Source organism: Colletes gigas, unplaced genomic scaffold, assembly GCF_013123115.1.
Source record: "Colletes gigas isolate AHSC1104 unplaced genomic scaffold, ASM1312311v1 Colletes_gigas_Sc00021, whole genome shotgun sequence".
Lineage (NCBI taxonomy): Eukaryota > Metazoa > Arthropoda > Insecta > Hymenoptera > Colletidae > Colletes > Colletes gigas.
In genome coordinates, this window is record NW_025106650.1 from 1,100,025 (window position 1) to 1,116,546 (window position 16,522).

The 16,522-nt window shown below is 42.1% G+C and overlaps 1 protein-coding gene across 7 annotated transcripts in view; it reads right to left on the minus strand.

The window, feature by feature from the left end:
• Positions 1 to 732: 732 nt before the first annotated feature.
• Positions 733 to 16,522, minus strand: part of LOC122401030 (kinesin-like protein KIF13B) — a 116,365-nt gene continuing 100,575 nt past the window's right edge. The window contains exons 6-29 of one of the 7 annotated variants that reach the window (XM_043402889.1): positions 15,967 to 16,084; positions 15,329 to 15,541; positions 14,458 to 14,721; positions 14,126 to 14,375; positions 13,896 to 14,038; positions 13,374 to 13,721; positions 12,894 to 13,055; positions 12,186 to 12,708; positions 11,886 to 12,107; positions 11,429 to 11,695; positions 11,186 to 11,368; positions 10,777 to 10,968; positions 10,368 to 10,661; positions 10,099 to 10,274; positions 9,630 to 9,798; positions 9,130 to 9,144; positions 5,564 to 5,638; positions 4,235 to 4,389; positions 3,420 to 3,753; positions 3,086 to 3,345; positions 2,814 to 2,997; positions 2,531 to 2,728; positions 2,238 to 2,405; positions 733 to 1,318 (exon numbers count right to left, since the gene is read on the minus strand). In XM_043402889.1, the coding sequence (XP_043258824.1) occupies positions 1,230 to 1,318; positions 2,238 to 2,405; positions 2,531 to 2,728; positions 2,814 to 2,997; positions 3,086 to 3,345; positions 3,420 to 3,753; positions 4,235 to 4,389; positions 5,564 to 5,638; positions 9,130 to 9,144; positions 9,630 to 9,798; positions 10,099 to 10,274; positions 10,368 to 10,661; positions 10,777 to 10,968; positions 11,186 to 11,368; positions 11,429 to 11,695; positions 11,886 to 12,107; positions 12,186 to 12,708; positions 12,894 to 13,055; positions 13,374 to 13,721; positions 13,896 to 14,038; positions 14,126 to 14,375; positions 14,458 to 14,721; positions 15,329 to 15,541; positions 15,967 to 16,084 (5,002 nt within the window). In that variant the 3' untranslated portion in view covers positions 733 to 1,229. Of the gene's footprint in view, positions 1,319 to 2,237; positions 2,406 to 2,530; positions 2,729 to 2,813; positions 2,998 to 3,085; positions 3,346 to 3,419; positions 3,754 to 4,234; positions 4,390 to 5,563; positions 5,639 to 9,129; positions 9,145 to 9,629; positions 9,799 to 10,098; positions 10,275 to 10,367; positions 10,662 to 10,776; positions 10,969 to 11,185; positions 11,369 to 11,428; positions 11,696 to 11,885; positions 12,108 to 12,185; positions 12,709 to 12,893; positions 13,071 to 13,373; positions 13,722 to 13,895; positions 14,039 to 14,125; positions 14,376 to 14,457; positions 14,722 to 15,328; positions 15,542 to 15,966; positions 16,085 to 16,522 lie in introns of all 7 variants that reach the window. The other 6 variants (XM_043402893.1, XM_043402888.1, XM_043402892.1 and 3 more) reach the window with 6 other exon arrangements.

Sequence of the window (16,522 nt, forward strand, 5' to 3'; positions counted from 1 at the left end):
TCGTCTGTCACGAAACTCGAATCAATTATTACACCTACGCGAATTAACACAATGAAGCAAGCTCGTTTATTCGATTTTTCTACTACCTAAAAAACTTACGAACCTAGTATTGCGATCCTATACACGTGCACGTTGCATTTCATAAAGCGTCTACGTCGGCCTGCCGCTAGTCGACGATTAGTACGAACACACCGGTGAGACCGGAAGGCCGACGGGAAAAACTTTCTATCGTGCAACGTGCACGTTCAACGAACTGCGCCGTATATAAATTAATCGGTGTTACGTTCGCGTAATAACACAATGGTGGACAGAGGATGTATGTTACAATAAAAAGGAACTTAACAGATTTCGCTAAAAAAATACAATATATGAAACAATTGTATACATATAAAATCTTTAAATAATCTACACAACGCGGTAATCGTATTTAAAGGATTTTGGGCGTTCGTCTTTCCATCATGTCGGGCACATCTCCACGGTTCAAATTACCGCCGGGTAATTTTGGAGAGTGTGTGTGTGTGTGTGTGTGTGTTGTGTATATATGCGTGTACGTGTTATCGTCACCGGTAACAGTTTATAAAAATGCCAATTCTCACCCGGTGACCGGTATTTACGTTCCGGATTTCGGTGAATGCGAATTTGGTTTGCTTAAATCGCTATTGGAATATCTCTTCAACTTCCGGTTACCGGGCCTCGACGCAACGAACATACTCGGGGCGCGTGGGGAGGGTGTGAGGGGGAAAAAAATCATTATCAAACTCGACTTTTGTTTCGTTTTTCTTCTCCCTTTTCGACAGCCTTAGACAATGTACAATTCATTAAATCGCGAACTAAACGATGCTTCCTCTTATGTAAAAAGTAAATGGCTCATCATCCCAGTCGTAAAAGTAAAATTATGGAATGCATAAAAATCATAAAACATCGTCGCTGACTCTCGATACATAAAGACCAACCTATGTATCGACTCCTAAACTCTACTGAAATGCGAAATAGATACTATGCTTCTCATTCAGCATGTTCTGCTCGAATCGGGAACGTCCCATGCTTTGTGTGATACACATTAATGACCTAATATTTCAAGTAATATTTATAATTATTAATAATCCATAGCTGCCCTAACGTCTAAGGGACTGAAACACTGCTGCTACACATATCATAGGCATGTAGCAATTAGGATATTTAGTGGCTTATTAGTAAAACGAAGTTACGGTGAAGCGGTTGTGATCCGTTTACTTGCCCCGTGGAGAAGATCGTGTGCCTGTTGTTGAGAGGCCTTCTCCTCGGCTCCGACTTCGGTGCAAGGAATGTAAACCCTCGCCTAAAACACCGGCCATTCAGAATTAACACATCAATGGCTACCACCGACCCCGTCTGCTTCCTAATCGGTTCTATCTGCCTTGTTTTAATAATGTCTTCCTTGCATAGTTATGATCGGATTGAAATCCAGTGACCGCTTAAGGGGGGAACCTCATGTAAATAGCCTGTTTTTCAAGAATTTTTTTTGAAAAATCCAATGCACAGATTCATTTAAAATTTCAAGTATCATTTATTAACGTTATAATGTAAAGAAAAATATTTTTTATAAATTTTAATTATTAATAACAATGGTGTAATGGTGGCTTGAAAATGGCATCCTGTAAATTCGCCGTGCAGCGTACAATGTACAAAAATGATGTGAAACAAAAAAATCAAAATAGAATAGTTAGTTTATGCAAAAACGCTCAGCATGACATTTTTCTTTTGTTAAAATTTTCAAAATTGCAAAAATGGCGAAGGTTTGAAAAAATAACCGGATTTTTTATTATGAACAATTGTTAATAACAAGGTTTTAATTAAAAAATAAAAAAATCGGAGCTAGTCACGCTGAGGCCAATTATTTATAGAATATATATGCCAAGTTTCATAAAGATCGAGTAATTAGTTTTTTGCGAAATTTTGCGTTTCGAGAAAAACGCGTTTAAAGTCCGAGCGTCCGACGAGGGCCCCATTACCTGAGCCGCTCCGCCATTACAACCGTTCACTTTATTTTGAAAATAAGGTACAAGAAAATCTCTTATCACTTTCTAACATTTTTATCGTATTCCTGAGGAAATTTCCTACCAATTTAAGCAAAAAAAAAATGCTCAAAAATTTCATTTTACATGAGGTTCCCCCTTTAAGGCCACTAGAGAATGTCAAATATTGAGAAACGCGTGTAAGTCTATTGATTTTTTGAAGCAGTCAAATAATAGTCGTACCTCTGCTGACGCTTCTGCGCATCGGTGCAGATTGAGGAAGAGTGAAAGTGTAGTTCCTAAGTGCTCTGCCTCGTTTGTCCTGAATTAATTTGTCCACTTTGACGAAGATTCCGCATTTCGGTCGACACGTGAAGTACCTATGGCCGTTCACAGCACCATCATTTTTGCCTGCAACGATACATGCAGTTTTAGTCGCACGTTTCACTCTCGTAACTTCATGATCTATCTAGTCTCGTGGAAGGTTGACTATGCAACAGATTGAGGGGTAAAGAATGGTCGAAGGCAGATCTTACCAGTCGGAGCGTCGAGTTCGACTCCTATCCACGTCCCGGATGCAAATTCTGTCGGGCCAACATACGCTATGACCCCGCAGTAACTGTACGGGCGAACCATCACCGATTCACCGATTACAACCCAGTCTGGGAGTGGTGTCTCGACTCTGCTCAAGTCGTGCCTCGAACCGAAAGCCGAACTCTTGTCGCTTACGTCGTCTATCAACGTAAAACAAAGAGCAAACTTTAACCTCTGGTCGCCAAACAACGCAACACGCGCGGTTGAATGGAAATAAGGATGTACCGTCGATTCGTTCCGAGGAGCTGTTGTCGCCATTTTCGTATGGCATATTGGAGTGCATCGATTGTTCCAGTCGCGCTGCAGCTTTACTCTCCGAAAGTTGTGGACGGACCATGGGGAACGAAGCCCTGTGCTGGGAACTGGTAGGCCTTCCTGTATTGGTAGAAGTCTTCCTTCGTCGCACTACCTGAACATTGCAAGAAGATAGAAATCAAATATGGACGTCTCAAATAAATTAAAGAGTAATCTGGGACGATTAGTTTTATTAATTTCACCTTGCCCGGCGGCAGTTTCGTGTGTACGACCGAGCTGCCCTCCAACGGGCTGTCCTCCCCCGAATTCGACGTCTGGCTGATCTCCATGTCGCTTTTCCTTCGATTGCTCAGAACCTGACTCGTCGAGTTCTTCTTCTGAGCCACGTTGGAGTGTGTCGCGTTGCTGTTGGCGTCGCTGTCGCTTTTCGTCGAGGACACCGGACTGTCGATGTCCGCGTCCATGTAGGCGCCTGTCTCTTCCAGGTTTTTCCTTGTACGCTCTGCCAATAAGAAAAAAAAACATAATGATTTTCGTTTGCCTAACGTGACAATTCGTCCAAGTAACTCTACCAACCCTCGACGCAACTGTTCCCCATCACGTTCAAGTTGTCCAGCGCGGCGGCTACCTCGCCCATGTACTCCTCAGGCGTTTCCTCGACCAGAGAGCTGTCCATTCGTTCGGGCTTCTTGCTGTCCAGCAGATTCCTATACTCCAGGTCCGGGGTCTCGTCCACGCTGATGGACTTTACGGACAGGGAGTCCTCGGACGTCAAGTTGGTCGTGGACACGGCTTGGGAACCGTAACCGCTGCTGCTCATGCTTGGCGTGTTGATCTTCGTCGATTGAAGTTCGACGAGAGAATCCAGTGTGCGTGAAGAAGTTAGTGGTTTTACTGGTTTCGCCGTTGCCTGAACGTAATCGTGTGTGATATGCTTTTGATGCTTTCGGATATCGTTTTGGCTAATAAAAACATATTGCCAAGTACAGAGATGCCTTTCGGGGTTCCTATTCTAATGTACGTTGTGAAAGCTTCTTTTCAGCCCGTCAGAGTCTCGACCCAAAGGACATTACTGTACTTGACTGTGCAGAGATGCAGCAACCAAAATTGTAGGGCTCATAAAAACATCCGAAAAATTACACTAAAGCGTTCTCGCAATTTCGTTTACGCGGTGTATTACTGCCTCGTCTCTTGCATCAATTCGTTTGAGGAACATTAAGCCATTTATGCTGTATATTTAGGCTGTTTGAGATTTAAAACTCATTTGAAGAGTCCAGGAAAGTACGTAGAAACAAAGTCTCGTCCAGACCTCTTTATATGAAACCTGTTGGTCCCGATTTGATTGCAAGAAGAGAGGCAGTATCGTGACACGACTATAGAACGTGTACTACCTGATAGGCTTCGTATTCCGAGTAGTAATCGGCGTCGCTCTTCTCTTCGTCCTCGTCGTTGATTGGCGTGGGCAGCTGGTTCCCCACGTTCGACGTTTCCTCGTGCAGAGTAGTCATTCTCAGACCCAGTTTAGCACCGACGATGTTCGGGGACGCTAAAATCGAACAGCGTAGCGTTAGAGGGACGAGTCGTGACTGTAACGTGCGCTTATAAAAAAATAAATAAACGTGATAGCTTATGGAATATCAGGGCCGATCTGGCCACTATAAAGTGTCAATTATCGCCTGTCCCTTGGTTATACTCGCGTTTCTCTTCATGGGTTTCGACATACATTCAGTGTAGCCAGGTTAATGAGTCGATTACACTAATGGTGCCAGGTCGGTTCTGATACAGATTCGTGATTATACAAAATATCGAACAAAGGAGGACCCATGCTGTTCCTAAGAACAAAAACGGATAATGAATATATTCCACGTATTCGACTATCTATCCCCGGAAATTGTTACATTTTCAATCGACGATATCTCTGACGCTGATCGATGATTTCTTGGGATTCGTTAACATTTTCAGAGCGAATAGAATGTAATTTCTATGTGTAATAATGATGTGTCTAGTTAAGGTTTCGTCTTAATCGGTATGCGAGTCAAGAATGTTGCAATATAAACGTTAGGGTTAGAAGAGGAAGCGCATACGTGGAATATAAGGGCAGCCTGAAGTAAACACAAAACAGAGCTGAAAAGGTACAAATCATTTTAAGCAATAAAAAACACTGAACATTTATGGAACTACGCATTGCACCTTGGGCAGAGCAAGGCTGCAATTCCAGAACGACAGTAAACTACGAAGTTCCAACACAAAGAACGGAAAAAAAAGTAAATCAATAGAAAACTGTTACTTAACTGAATTAAATTACGGTATTGACAATATCTAGAACTTATACTACGTAATGGTCAAACTAAGGAGTAAGGAAACCAAAGAGTTTACTAATCACTACGAGAATGATCGAATGGACTCTTTCAAACTTGGCCAGAGAAGTTTATTTTAAAAATCCGTTGCTCGTTCACCCGCAAGATTTCACTTCTCAGAAGATTTCGCAAGGATCTTCGATTCCTACTTACTGTGCTATATAAGCAGTTTACGATTGTCTCGACAGACGAGGTATGGAGTTCGTTGATACGCTGTATCATACTATAGGAACAGCAAAGAAGCGAATCTTGTCGAACGAGTGAACGGTTTGATATTTAACGTTTTGGTAAAATATTGCAACGCGTTTGTCCCAGCGGGGAAACGGAAGTTTGAAAGAGCGGCCAACAGCGAGTGTCACCTACACTTGGCAGAGGTGGATTGTTGCAGACGTGTCAATGAGTTGAGATTCAGGTTGAGATTCAGGAAAGTTGGTCTCGCTGAAAGGAGATAGACGCACTGATTACAACGGCACTCTTTGTCTCGTTCTTTTCTAAACACTACGTTTTCTTCTCCTCTGAATGGCGAGCCATTAGTGAACATATCTCTTTACAGGCCGTTTACAGGCTTATACAGTCATTAATCATGCCTGCGGGCAAGAGAACACTGGATAGTGAGACATACCAGACGAATGTACACTTGCATGTCGTGTCAAGAGTCGAAGATCGAGAAACATTCATTACACGGTACGTTCGCGCGAACAATGTACAGGTAAAATTCTCATACAGAAACACAGCGCCAATCAACACGTACGTTTCGTTTATCTTTCGATTAACTGTTAGAACGGACTGCACCTTTTCACGGGTTGAAATGTAACTCGCCATTTGTAACGCAAATCCAAAATGCACAGATCACAAATCCCAACAATAAAACAGAACCCTTCCAATGAAACTATAGTCCATCGAGACAAATTAAATGCGTTTAACGAAGCAACGTGCATCGTGAATTTGTCATAAATATATTAACAAGAATTATTAGTTTAAAGTCAACGTTTCGGTGTTTTCCAATAGTTTGATTGTTTATACTATACACGATAGTGTTAGATATATACTACCCTCTCGTTAAGCATGCTGTACTAATTTTGAAACGACCACTTCATGCATTATACTAATTATTTGTTAATTCGGTTATTCTACGTCATACGAGATTGCTTGTACTTCGTCTGTTTGACTTTAAACTAAGTCTTTCCATGGAGAAAGAAAAAGGGCCTCGCTTAAAAACACTGGCTGGTTCACGATTATGTAAATGAATTTTATCTCTCATCGTATTACCTGACTTTTTACATTTACAAAAAGCTTTTACCCTCTTTCTTCGTTCCTGCGAAAAACAATTTAGCTTCTTCGCCGGATCGATTATTGCTTTATCGTCATCGACGGGTTCCAAAAATCGTTAAGAACTCTTTACGTCAAGAAGCGAAGAATTCTGAATTGTTTCTCGGACGTGAATCCACCTAAATCATTAATCGTATAAATATATAAATATGTATATGTATATGTTTAAATATATGTACACATATATGATACAGTTAACCTACGTCTGTTTCTAAAATAATGCTTGGTTTGCACATTCACAGATAGAAACAGTTAAATTAGAAACACTTTACAAGCGACTTTATTCGTTTCTTATTATTTTTTTTCTTTTGAACTATGGTTCGTTCTTAGTTTAAATCTTAACGTTTACATACTTGGTAATTTGTCGAACGCAACGAAATGCACGGTGCTTCGAGCAAATTACCAGCGGGCGAACTATAGAAATCATTTCTATTCTAAAAAAAAAAAATAATTTAAAAAAAAAAGGAAATACTTTTGCGAAAGAATCGTTCAAGGTCCATGCCTCAAATTGCGAAACAGTGAGTACAGAAATATAATAGTGGATTATAGTGCTAGTGAAAATGATTTCTATGCATGGTGACGTTTTGGTAGAAACCGGGCGAGACGAGATTTCTATTCCCTTGAACGCGTTTGGTAATGGTTTACACATCAGCCATGATCAACAACGCACAAATCATTGCATAAAGTGTCGGTGGAGGAACAATTCAGTGAACAATACTTGCCGATGCTTGCTACACAAGGAGCGCATTCGCATGCAGTATATTCAATAATGGAAACTAAAGTAGCATCGCCCACGCAAATAAATAGCGTTCAATCCAGACAGAAACACAATTGGCAATTTTCAGAACTAGAGTACAAATGAATCAGGAGCATACGTCGGGATTTGCTTAATTAACCCATCGAGCATTACCGATGTTCATCTTCCATGGCACCCACTAAAAACTAGATCATTAATATTCTGGTCTCGGTTGGAAATTTTTAGATAGAAGAGAATGGTTTTGAATGGAAGACTGGTACCTGGTGGGTTAACCAAGAGAGCGAACAAAACAGGAGCAGCGTCCTCAAAGCGTTTGGTAGTTTCCTAATCTTAGCCAACAAACGTTGTTCTACTATTCTATTCTGTAGAAGTGACAACAGCATCTGGTTCTGAACATTGCTAGTTAGCAATTAATATCGTGGACACACTAAGGCGTACTGGAAAAAAAGAAATGAACTAAACAACAGACAGACTCAACCACTCACGAGACATATGTACTAATTGTCACTGCCTGTACGGCATCAATTAAATATCAATCAAGACTCCATTTTACCTGAGTTCAGAATGGAGCCTTGCGTGGGCCGAAATAGTTGTAGAAGTAGTAGACGTAGTGTTAAACAGAGGAACAGATAAGTTGGCATACATTAATTAGTCGAAAACAACGTCAATGAATTTTGCTAAAGAATTCGCTATTGTTTTTTTTTTTTTTAAAAGTTCGTTAACGTCTTGGATACGGTTATTTATAAGTGGTAGAGCTTAAATGTCGCTGCTAAAACGCTAGGCGGATCTGAGAAAGTGGGTTTCTTATTACCATGCTCAACTCTCTTTGGCCGCGAGAGCGATCGCGGTGTGACATTGTCTAAGAAGCTATAAATGTTCTCAACTGATCTGTAAGTTGTGCAGAAAAGTTGAACATAGCGTGATGACATAACAGTATGATAGAAGCTGTAAATATAATAATACGAAGTTCCAGTGTAGTGGTATATTGCTAATAGGGAAACCGGTATTACCAAACATTTTTCAGGACAGTGAGAAAATGTTGATCGTGTTTGTTCTAGGCGACAGCGATCCCCTTCTATAGTATTCTATAAATTTAATTTATCATAACGAACTTAGCTTCAGAGACTAAAATTTTTACCAAGTTTTTATCTTGATTCACGACACTATAGAAGGAAATGCTAGTGAAGGATGACATGAATGTTAATATAAAAAAAAAAAATTAAAGAAAAGGAAACAGGTGATATGGTGTTCTTTTCTTTCAAAACCAACATATCCAATACCAAAGGAACACGTGACAGTGGAATTTTAGACAATCTAGGGCAAATCGTAGAGTGATTATCATGGCAAGGTGATATATATAATATCAAAAAAACACTGCATAAGCCACATTTCAGAAACGAATTATAGATTCTTTATCGAATATAATTTAAGAAAGCGAAATCAAGGCAACGAGAAGTGATTTAAAGTCGATATTGTTCTAAGACTAAGGTCCTTAAACACAGTGCCATTAAATTTATTGAAGCGTTATTCGAATAATTCCATTGTAGTTTAAGCAAACTAAGATGTCGCATTCATTAAAACTGATGAATTTGCATAAGACAATAAGTCATAAAAATCTCAAATAAAATATTGTAAACCAATTCATTAAGTTTATGTAAGGTAGCAATCCATTTAGCAAAAATTCTGCGTCTGTAGCAAGCTCTGCGCCGAACAGAGTGTTAAACAAATATTGTCATAGCATAATTAACTAAAAAACTCATTTACTAAATTCGCTATGTGGTCAACACCATGGCAAATGCTTGCAGAGCGAAAGAATTCTCTTGTGGAAAACCTTCAGAATTACCTTTTTGTTGGCGTACTTATGGTAGTACCGTTGGATATTGTTAAACGTTATTATGAACAACAGTAACGTATTAATTCTGTGTTACTAAACCATTAAGAAATTATATGATGTGTAATCGTTTCGAATAAAATGGATTATTACGAAACGAATAGTCAACTAATGAATGATAGAATGGAATGTATGAGTGAATTCTCGTGTAAACAACAGACAAAAAGATATCTTTTTATTTACTGTACGTTATCCAATTTGTTAGCCAATTAAGTTTCTCGTATCTTCTATGATTTCATAAATTATATTCCCCAAAGCTCTCCCAATATTTAATTAGTCTTAACGTTCAACGTTGAGCACATAAATTGCATAGGAATGGTATATACGCCAGTAATTTCGTTCACTACTAAGGTGTGCAATTAAGAAATCATAGAATAGTATATCAATGAATTTTATTGTTCGAAAGATTCTGATCGTAAGATTTAATTCGCACGAAGCGAGCGTGTCCTTACCGATTCCAAACGGTTTCGATGGCGTGGTCACGAAGTTCTCATCGTTCCTGGCGTGGCCCGTGGACGCGCGTCGCGAATGCAGCAACCCATTTAACTCGGTGTTCAGATCGGTTACGCTCTCGGAACGCGTCACGTTCAACGAGTCCAAAGAGGCGTCGGTTCTCATAATCTGAAAGCATCGACTAGTCGTATAAAGCACATTTCGACAAATTTATCCGATCCAATGATATCGAGTAGACGATAGTGTCAAAAATTAAAAAAAAAAATAAAGAACAGAATCTTGGAGAGCAACAGAAAATAATTAAAATCATCTAATCGACGCGAACGGATTCATTACACAATCTAATATATCGATAGGTTTGAAGAGGATCATAAATATAATTAAAAAACGTTCTACCGAGGATGCGAGGTAACGTGAAGCGTGAAATAAAATTAAGAAAGGATAAAACAAATTAAACGAAAAGCATACAGTGCGTCCGAGACGGCGGAGAGGCAGTAGTACCTGCGAGAAGTTGGGCACGCTTGCTGTCTTGCGCATCAGTGGTTGTCCTTGTGCTTGCAGTAATTCCTTCACCGCCACGTTTTGTCGTAGTCGGTCCAAAGTGAGAATACTCTCCACCGCAGAGACACCGCGCGTATATTTCTCTAAATAAACACAGCACGCGTGAGTTCGAATTTACAATGGCGACTGGAAGTTGGTTGGATCCTGAAGGGAACGATCATCGGCGATCGACTTACCGATGTATGTCTCGCCGTCGCACAAGCTATTGTCTTCCCCGCTCGCGGCTATCTGCGCCAAACTCTCGCGATCCTCCAGCTCCTCGCTCGCCTTTGGTATATTAGAAACGACCTCGTAGGTGACGCCCGTTTGGGTCAAGCAGTCAGAGTGCACGATCTTCTTGAAGATCCGGTCTGTGATGCTTTGTCTTTTGTAAATGTTCAAGGCCAACCGTTTACGCAGCACCAGGTCCATCGGTGCAGGATGCGACAACCGTACCGTCGTCTTCAAGATCAAAAAAACCCGCTCGTTCGCTGAAACACACGGCCATCGTGAGCCCCGACGACTCCAAAATCGGGTACAGGGGATTTAGGTTGGTCGGGTCAAATAATCTGGGCAGACTGATGCACAATCGAATTGCAAATTTACCATCGGTGACTTTGTTCAGGTGTATGTTGTCGTGTATACTGGAGTCCCAAGCAGCGATGGCGCACACGTCCTTCTCTATGCGTCGAATTATTGGTAAATTGTAAAACTTGTTGCCGTGTTCCTTGGGTAGAATGGAGTTCAGTCCGGTCACGGAAACTTCCTCCCCTGACTGGTGGGTCGAGAGATCGTCCGCTGCACAGAGATTCGATTTCGGGGTCGCAATTACATTTTGTTTCTCCAAAGTACGGACGAGAGAAGTTTCGCAAGGGAAACTTCGTTTCGCGAAGAAACATTGGAGTAGTGCACGGTTAAATTTCATTACATTCGAGACCCAACAAGGTAGTTTCTTTTTCTCTACTGGCTCAGATTTCAACCGTGTATTACCGTGACAGGGATAAAGAAAGCGTACCGTTGAGATCAAGGAACAGAACAGGTATATGGGGTTCCATGCCCGATGGAGGGTTCCAGTCGGCAGGCGCACCAGGAATCCCAGAGCCTGCTGCAGGGACTAAAACTGCGTTCCTTTCTTCCGTCAGGCTGACCCACTGATCCACGAGGCTCTGTTCTCGTTCTATGTCTTGTTCTGTTTTTTCTGCGCGTATGATTAGATTAGAACCCCGAGGAAAGATTATCTCGTAATCAACGACGGTACCTTGTTTATTGATGAGTTTCTGAATTTGTTGATCCAGGTACTGTCTCCTTCTCATCAAGGCTTCGCTCCACTTTTCCCTCAGTACGCTCAGGTCTTCGTCCTGGTAACTGTCCAACGGAATCTGAAGGCGATTCCTCACGGATACGCTGCCGACCGCTATGTTCAATATCGACTGACAAATTATCGGCAACGTTCCCGAATTTTGTACTGGTTTCACGCGAACTTGTATCCGCCGTTGCTGTCCCTGACGTAATTGATAAATACCGCCTGAAAGGCACGGGTGAGCTTGCGTTATCGAAGCTTGTGATCAGGGATTCTAACCGCTCGCTAACCCTAACCGTAAACTGGTTAATCGAGGCAGATTAGAGTAACTCACGGTAACCGCAAAACCAGGTTCGGGTTAGGGTTAGAGTTCCCGGGCTGCGGTCGAAGAAATATACAGATGGACGTCACGTACCCGTCCACATATCCTGTTTTACAACTACATCGACCGGCGAGTACTCTCCTTGTTCGTTGAGCTCTTGAATTTCGACCCAGAGTTCGATCTTTCGCGTCAGCTCTGACCATCGATCGGCAAGGGATCTAGCTTTGGCCAACTGTTGCTCGACCTCCCAGCCGGGTTTGCTTCGAGAGAAACCGGCGCTTCGATGACCCCAAACTTCTATGCTCAGGGCACCTTCTGCGGATGAAAATATACTTACGTTATTCCATCTCTTGCCCTCTCACGAAAGACTATGGGTTCGAGAGGATTTCTTACCAGCACAGTGTTCCATGAACTCCTCCGTTATGGGTACGGTGAAATCTTTCGTGTGATTGAACTTGAACGCCAGAGAGTCCCTCTGGCCAGTCTGGCAATTTGAGTTGAGCTGCTCCGAGTTGTCCACGGCTGGGACCACTATCGGCTCCGGATGGCCGCAAAACATATACTGACAAAATACGTAATGGCTCAGCGACAATGGCAACCCGGTGGCTTGTTTTATCGTCACGCGACAGATGATATGACTCGATCCGGAATAATCCTCAGGCTCGGACGATGTCGAGTCGGTGGACGACTCGGACGCCGCCTCGCAGATGCGATCCTGAGGAAAGTGGCCGGATATGCGACTAATTTCAACCTGCAGTCGTCCAGCGACTTCTCCCTGTTGGCTGATAATTGGCGTATGATAATCTAACCGAACGTCGTGAAACAGAACTTCTAAGAAAATATTCGCTACTCCGATAAGATTGTGATTCTCCTGGGACTCGTAGAACGGGTCTTGTGTCTTTCCCAGCACTTCATCCTGTTTTAAAAACATATTTAATCTGGTCAATGTTCTTCTTTCGTTGCCTCAAGAAGGGTATTCCAGATTAGAATACCCCCTTAACCCATTTATGCCCAAAGTAAAAATTGGGACCGAAATGGTACAAATTGCAATATTAAGTTTGATAAGGCATAAATGGGTTTTCCGAATCAAGATAATATTACCTTAATGGCAGGTAATCGTTGACAATTATTGGGATCTTTTCTCTCCTCGTACATGTCCCGCATATCGACTAACTTATTTTCTAGCTTCTCCATGGACCACACCTGACTGCCCATGTTCGTTCTCTTCACTAGAATCGCGGGTTCGCTGACGAAAGCTCCCCGCTGAAAAAATACACTCTGCATATTGGAGAGTGCGAAAGCAAAACGAACAGAAATAAATAAACACAAGAAAAGGAAACTGAAACGTCACAAAATTAAAAATTGATAATCGAAAGGAAAACAAATAATATAAATAATGTAACGAAAGATAGAACGGTGAGTCGCCCAAACGATACAGTGGGCGTGGCTAAAAGATACAGTGGGCGGGGCTCAACGATACGGTAGGCGTAACAAAACAGTATGATGAGGATAGCCCTTAGTGCCCTCAAGGGATCAAATAATTTTGTGTCTACTATATGTAGCGCATCTTATCAAGAGTACCTTTCTATTCGGACTTAAATTGTTCGGCGGGATCTGCAGGGTGACGCTAAATTTCGTTTGCTTCCCCATCTCCTCCGCCAAGAAGTTTGCTTCTTGCACCAACGCGTTCGCCTTCAAGATGTCCGCTTTTAATTGACCTAAGCTTCGCTTGAACATCTCGTCCCTCTCCTGGGCCCATTTCTCCACGCGCATTTGCGTGGTAGGCGTGCAGGCGGGCAATTTTCCGCTTTGGCTGCCCCTTAACGGGTCGTACGGTACGTACGGTGAATACGGCGTCGACGGAGACAGAATATTACGAAGCTGCTGAAACTGACGCTCGTACTCTTGCCTCTGCTTCTCCAGCGCGACCTTCGAACAAAGAAATAACCCGTCGACGCGACTCCTATCTGACAATACAGGCTACAAATACCGGGACTAGCTTGGACATTCATAGACATCCTGTAACATTCTTCCACATCGAAGTATAACCATGAGTCTAGACAATATTTAGAGAGCTTAGAAGAACGCGTGGAACCTTCGTACCTGTTTGTCCTCCTCGTGTTGTTTCTCCAGTCTAGCAATGGCCCTTTGAATCGGATCGTTCGACAGCTCGTTGAGCATCAGTTCCTCCCTCGCGAAGTTGTAATCGATATTCTGAGCGGGCGTCTGAGGCTCGCTGTTAATCGCTGCGAAGAGAAACACACAACGGTTCCCCGCGGATAATCCCGACAAGGTGGTTTTTAAAATTCAATAAAGCCCTCGTTCGAGCATACCTGTTGCGCTCCTGGGACAATTCACCCGGAAGAAATGATGATTTCCCCAGACGATCCTGTCGCCGTGCAACAACGGTGTTTTTTTCACCACCTGCGTGCCGTTCACGAAACACCTAGCACCGTTCAACGGCGTCATGTAGAGGCCAGACTCCTCTATCGTGATCACGCAGTGCTCCGGCAGTATACCCAGCCCGTGCAGCTGGATGTCCTGGTCCGTTTTCGCCGAACGTCCGCCGACCAGCGTCCTTTCCTGATCAAACGACACACGGCGACGTTACAACGATCATCTATACCCGATATGGCAAGCGAACCGCTCGTTACCCCGTACGTACTTTCAAATAGTAAACCAACAACTCGTTCAAGCTGGGGTCGTCGTTGAGATTAACAAGATAGTACTTGTTCTTCTCCACTTGGATACCGGAAGCCTGCACGCTGATACCCATTTTCTCCAAGGCCTGTTGCCTTTCGTGCTGCAGCCTCTCCGTCTTCACCAGCTTCTCCTCCCATGTCTGCGACATCTCCTTCATCAATCGTTCCGACTCCGACAGCTTCTCCGTTATGTCTGTGCGTTGTTGTCCCACTATCGATCCTTTACCCTGTGGACGTAAAGGAAAACAGAATTAAAGAAAGAACTGGACACTTTGCTCGCTGGAAACTTTAGCAACGGTGAAACTCGATCGCTCGTCACGCACACGCCGTGTGTCCTATTAATCCTGTCGAAATTAGAATCAACAGGGCTCAGAGACTAGGATCGATGGGAGCAGCTCGACGAGTTTAAAACGCTAATCTTTAGACTGCGGATGTCTATGCATTTATGAGAAATTTTAATTCTCAAAAAACTACAGAATGCACTTGTTATGCAAAAATATAAGAAATATTTAAAGTAAGATACGAATTATTATATTTAGGGGTTGAGACAACCCTCTAGAAAGCTCCGATTTCATTAATTGTATTAATAAAAATATGAATGTGCATAATGATCCGCAGTCTACTAATCTTTAATGCCCTAGCAGGCTAGCCGGGTGAGTCTCTTAAATGATTTTCTCATCGTCTTTAGCAGCCTGAAAAAATGTTTGTTTGAAACTAAATTTTCTTATGTATCTAATCTTTTGATAAAAATAATTTGTAAAACGCGCGAAGACGCAGCTAAAGTTATTCCAACGATTTGGTGGTTTTTGTTCGGTGAAACGTAATTTGTCTTACAGTCGCGTGCAACAGCATCTCCTTCAGCGTCTCCACTTCCTGCCTCAGTTCCCGAATAATTCTTGCGTTGGGATCCTCGTTGACCACCGCGTGATTAACGATCCTCTTCGCTCTGTCCGCGTATCGGAGGGTGGAAAGCGTCTCCTCGTAATTGTCCGCCGCGGGGGACACGGTGGCTACCATCACGGTTTTACTGTTTCCACCGAGGTTGTCCTAAAGTCGAAACACAACACACGTACAGACGAGAGTTTCCATCGATGCTATATTTTTTTCTTTTTTTTTTTTTTACTGATTTCTTCTACTGAACTGTAACACTCTGTTCCCTCGACTTTCTCTATCGCGCGAGTCGCCGCTGATCGCAATACTTAACGAAAATTGCACATCTTTCTAAAAAAATTTTACATTAGCCAGATTAGCCCACCATTTTGTTCATTAGTCGGATTTTTTTGTTTATTAGCGAGACAGAGCAAAGCGTAGGAGGGATGAGTGGCGCGAAAGATTTGGAAAAATTAATTAAATGCTTCCAGAACCGAAACGTGCAAATTCCTCGTTTTGGAAAATGAAATCGAACAGTTCCTTTATCGTTTTGGACTCTTCGATTTCTTTTTCAAAGAATTTTAGCTTAAAATTAACAATACCTTTAACAACCACGTTAACACGGAGTCTCTGTACGGCACGAACTTGTCCTTATTCTTATTACTTCCGGAATTCTGATCCGCCAGCTTCGAAATGACTAGACCCAACGTCGTTAGGGATCTGCAAATATTTGTGCCTATTGTACACCGTGATCGATCACACAACGTCGACTTCGTAAAAGATTACAATTAAGCGGACGCCATTAAGTACTTTTAATGGAATTAATCCACACCGTAAGATACACGACACGTTTGGCAAATTTTATAATAAAATGTAAAAGTTGAAAACAGTCACGGAACAATTGGAACCAAAACTTTTATAATAAGAACTTCTCGCGTTATAAGTTCCGGCGAGAACAAAGTTCCGGATTCCTTTGAAAGTCTTGTTTTGTTTTTGTTATTACATCACTGTTACGATATACTGTAAATATAGGGTTTTATTTAATATTAAACTTTTGCTAATAAAAGTTCCGTAGTAACTGTTTCGCAAGAACAATTTTCAAACAAGTTCTCTCCCATAAAATTACAACAGATAGTTCAAAACAAAGTTCGAAATGAA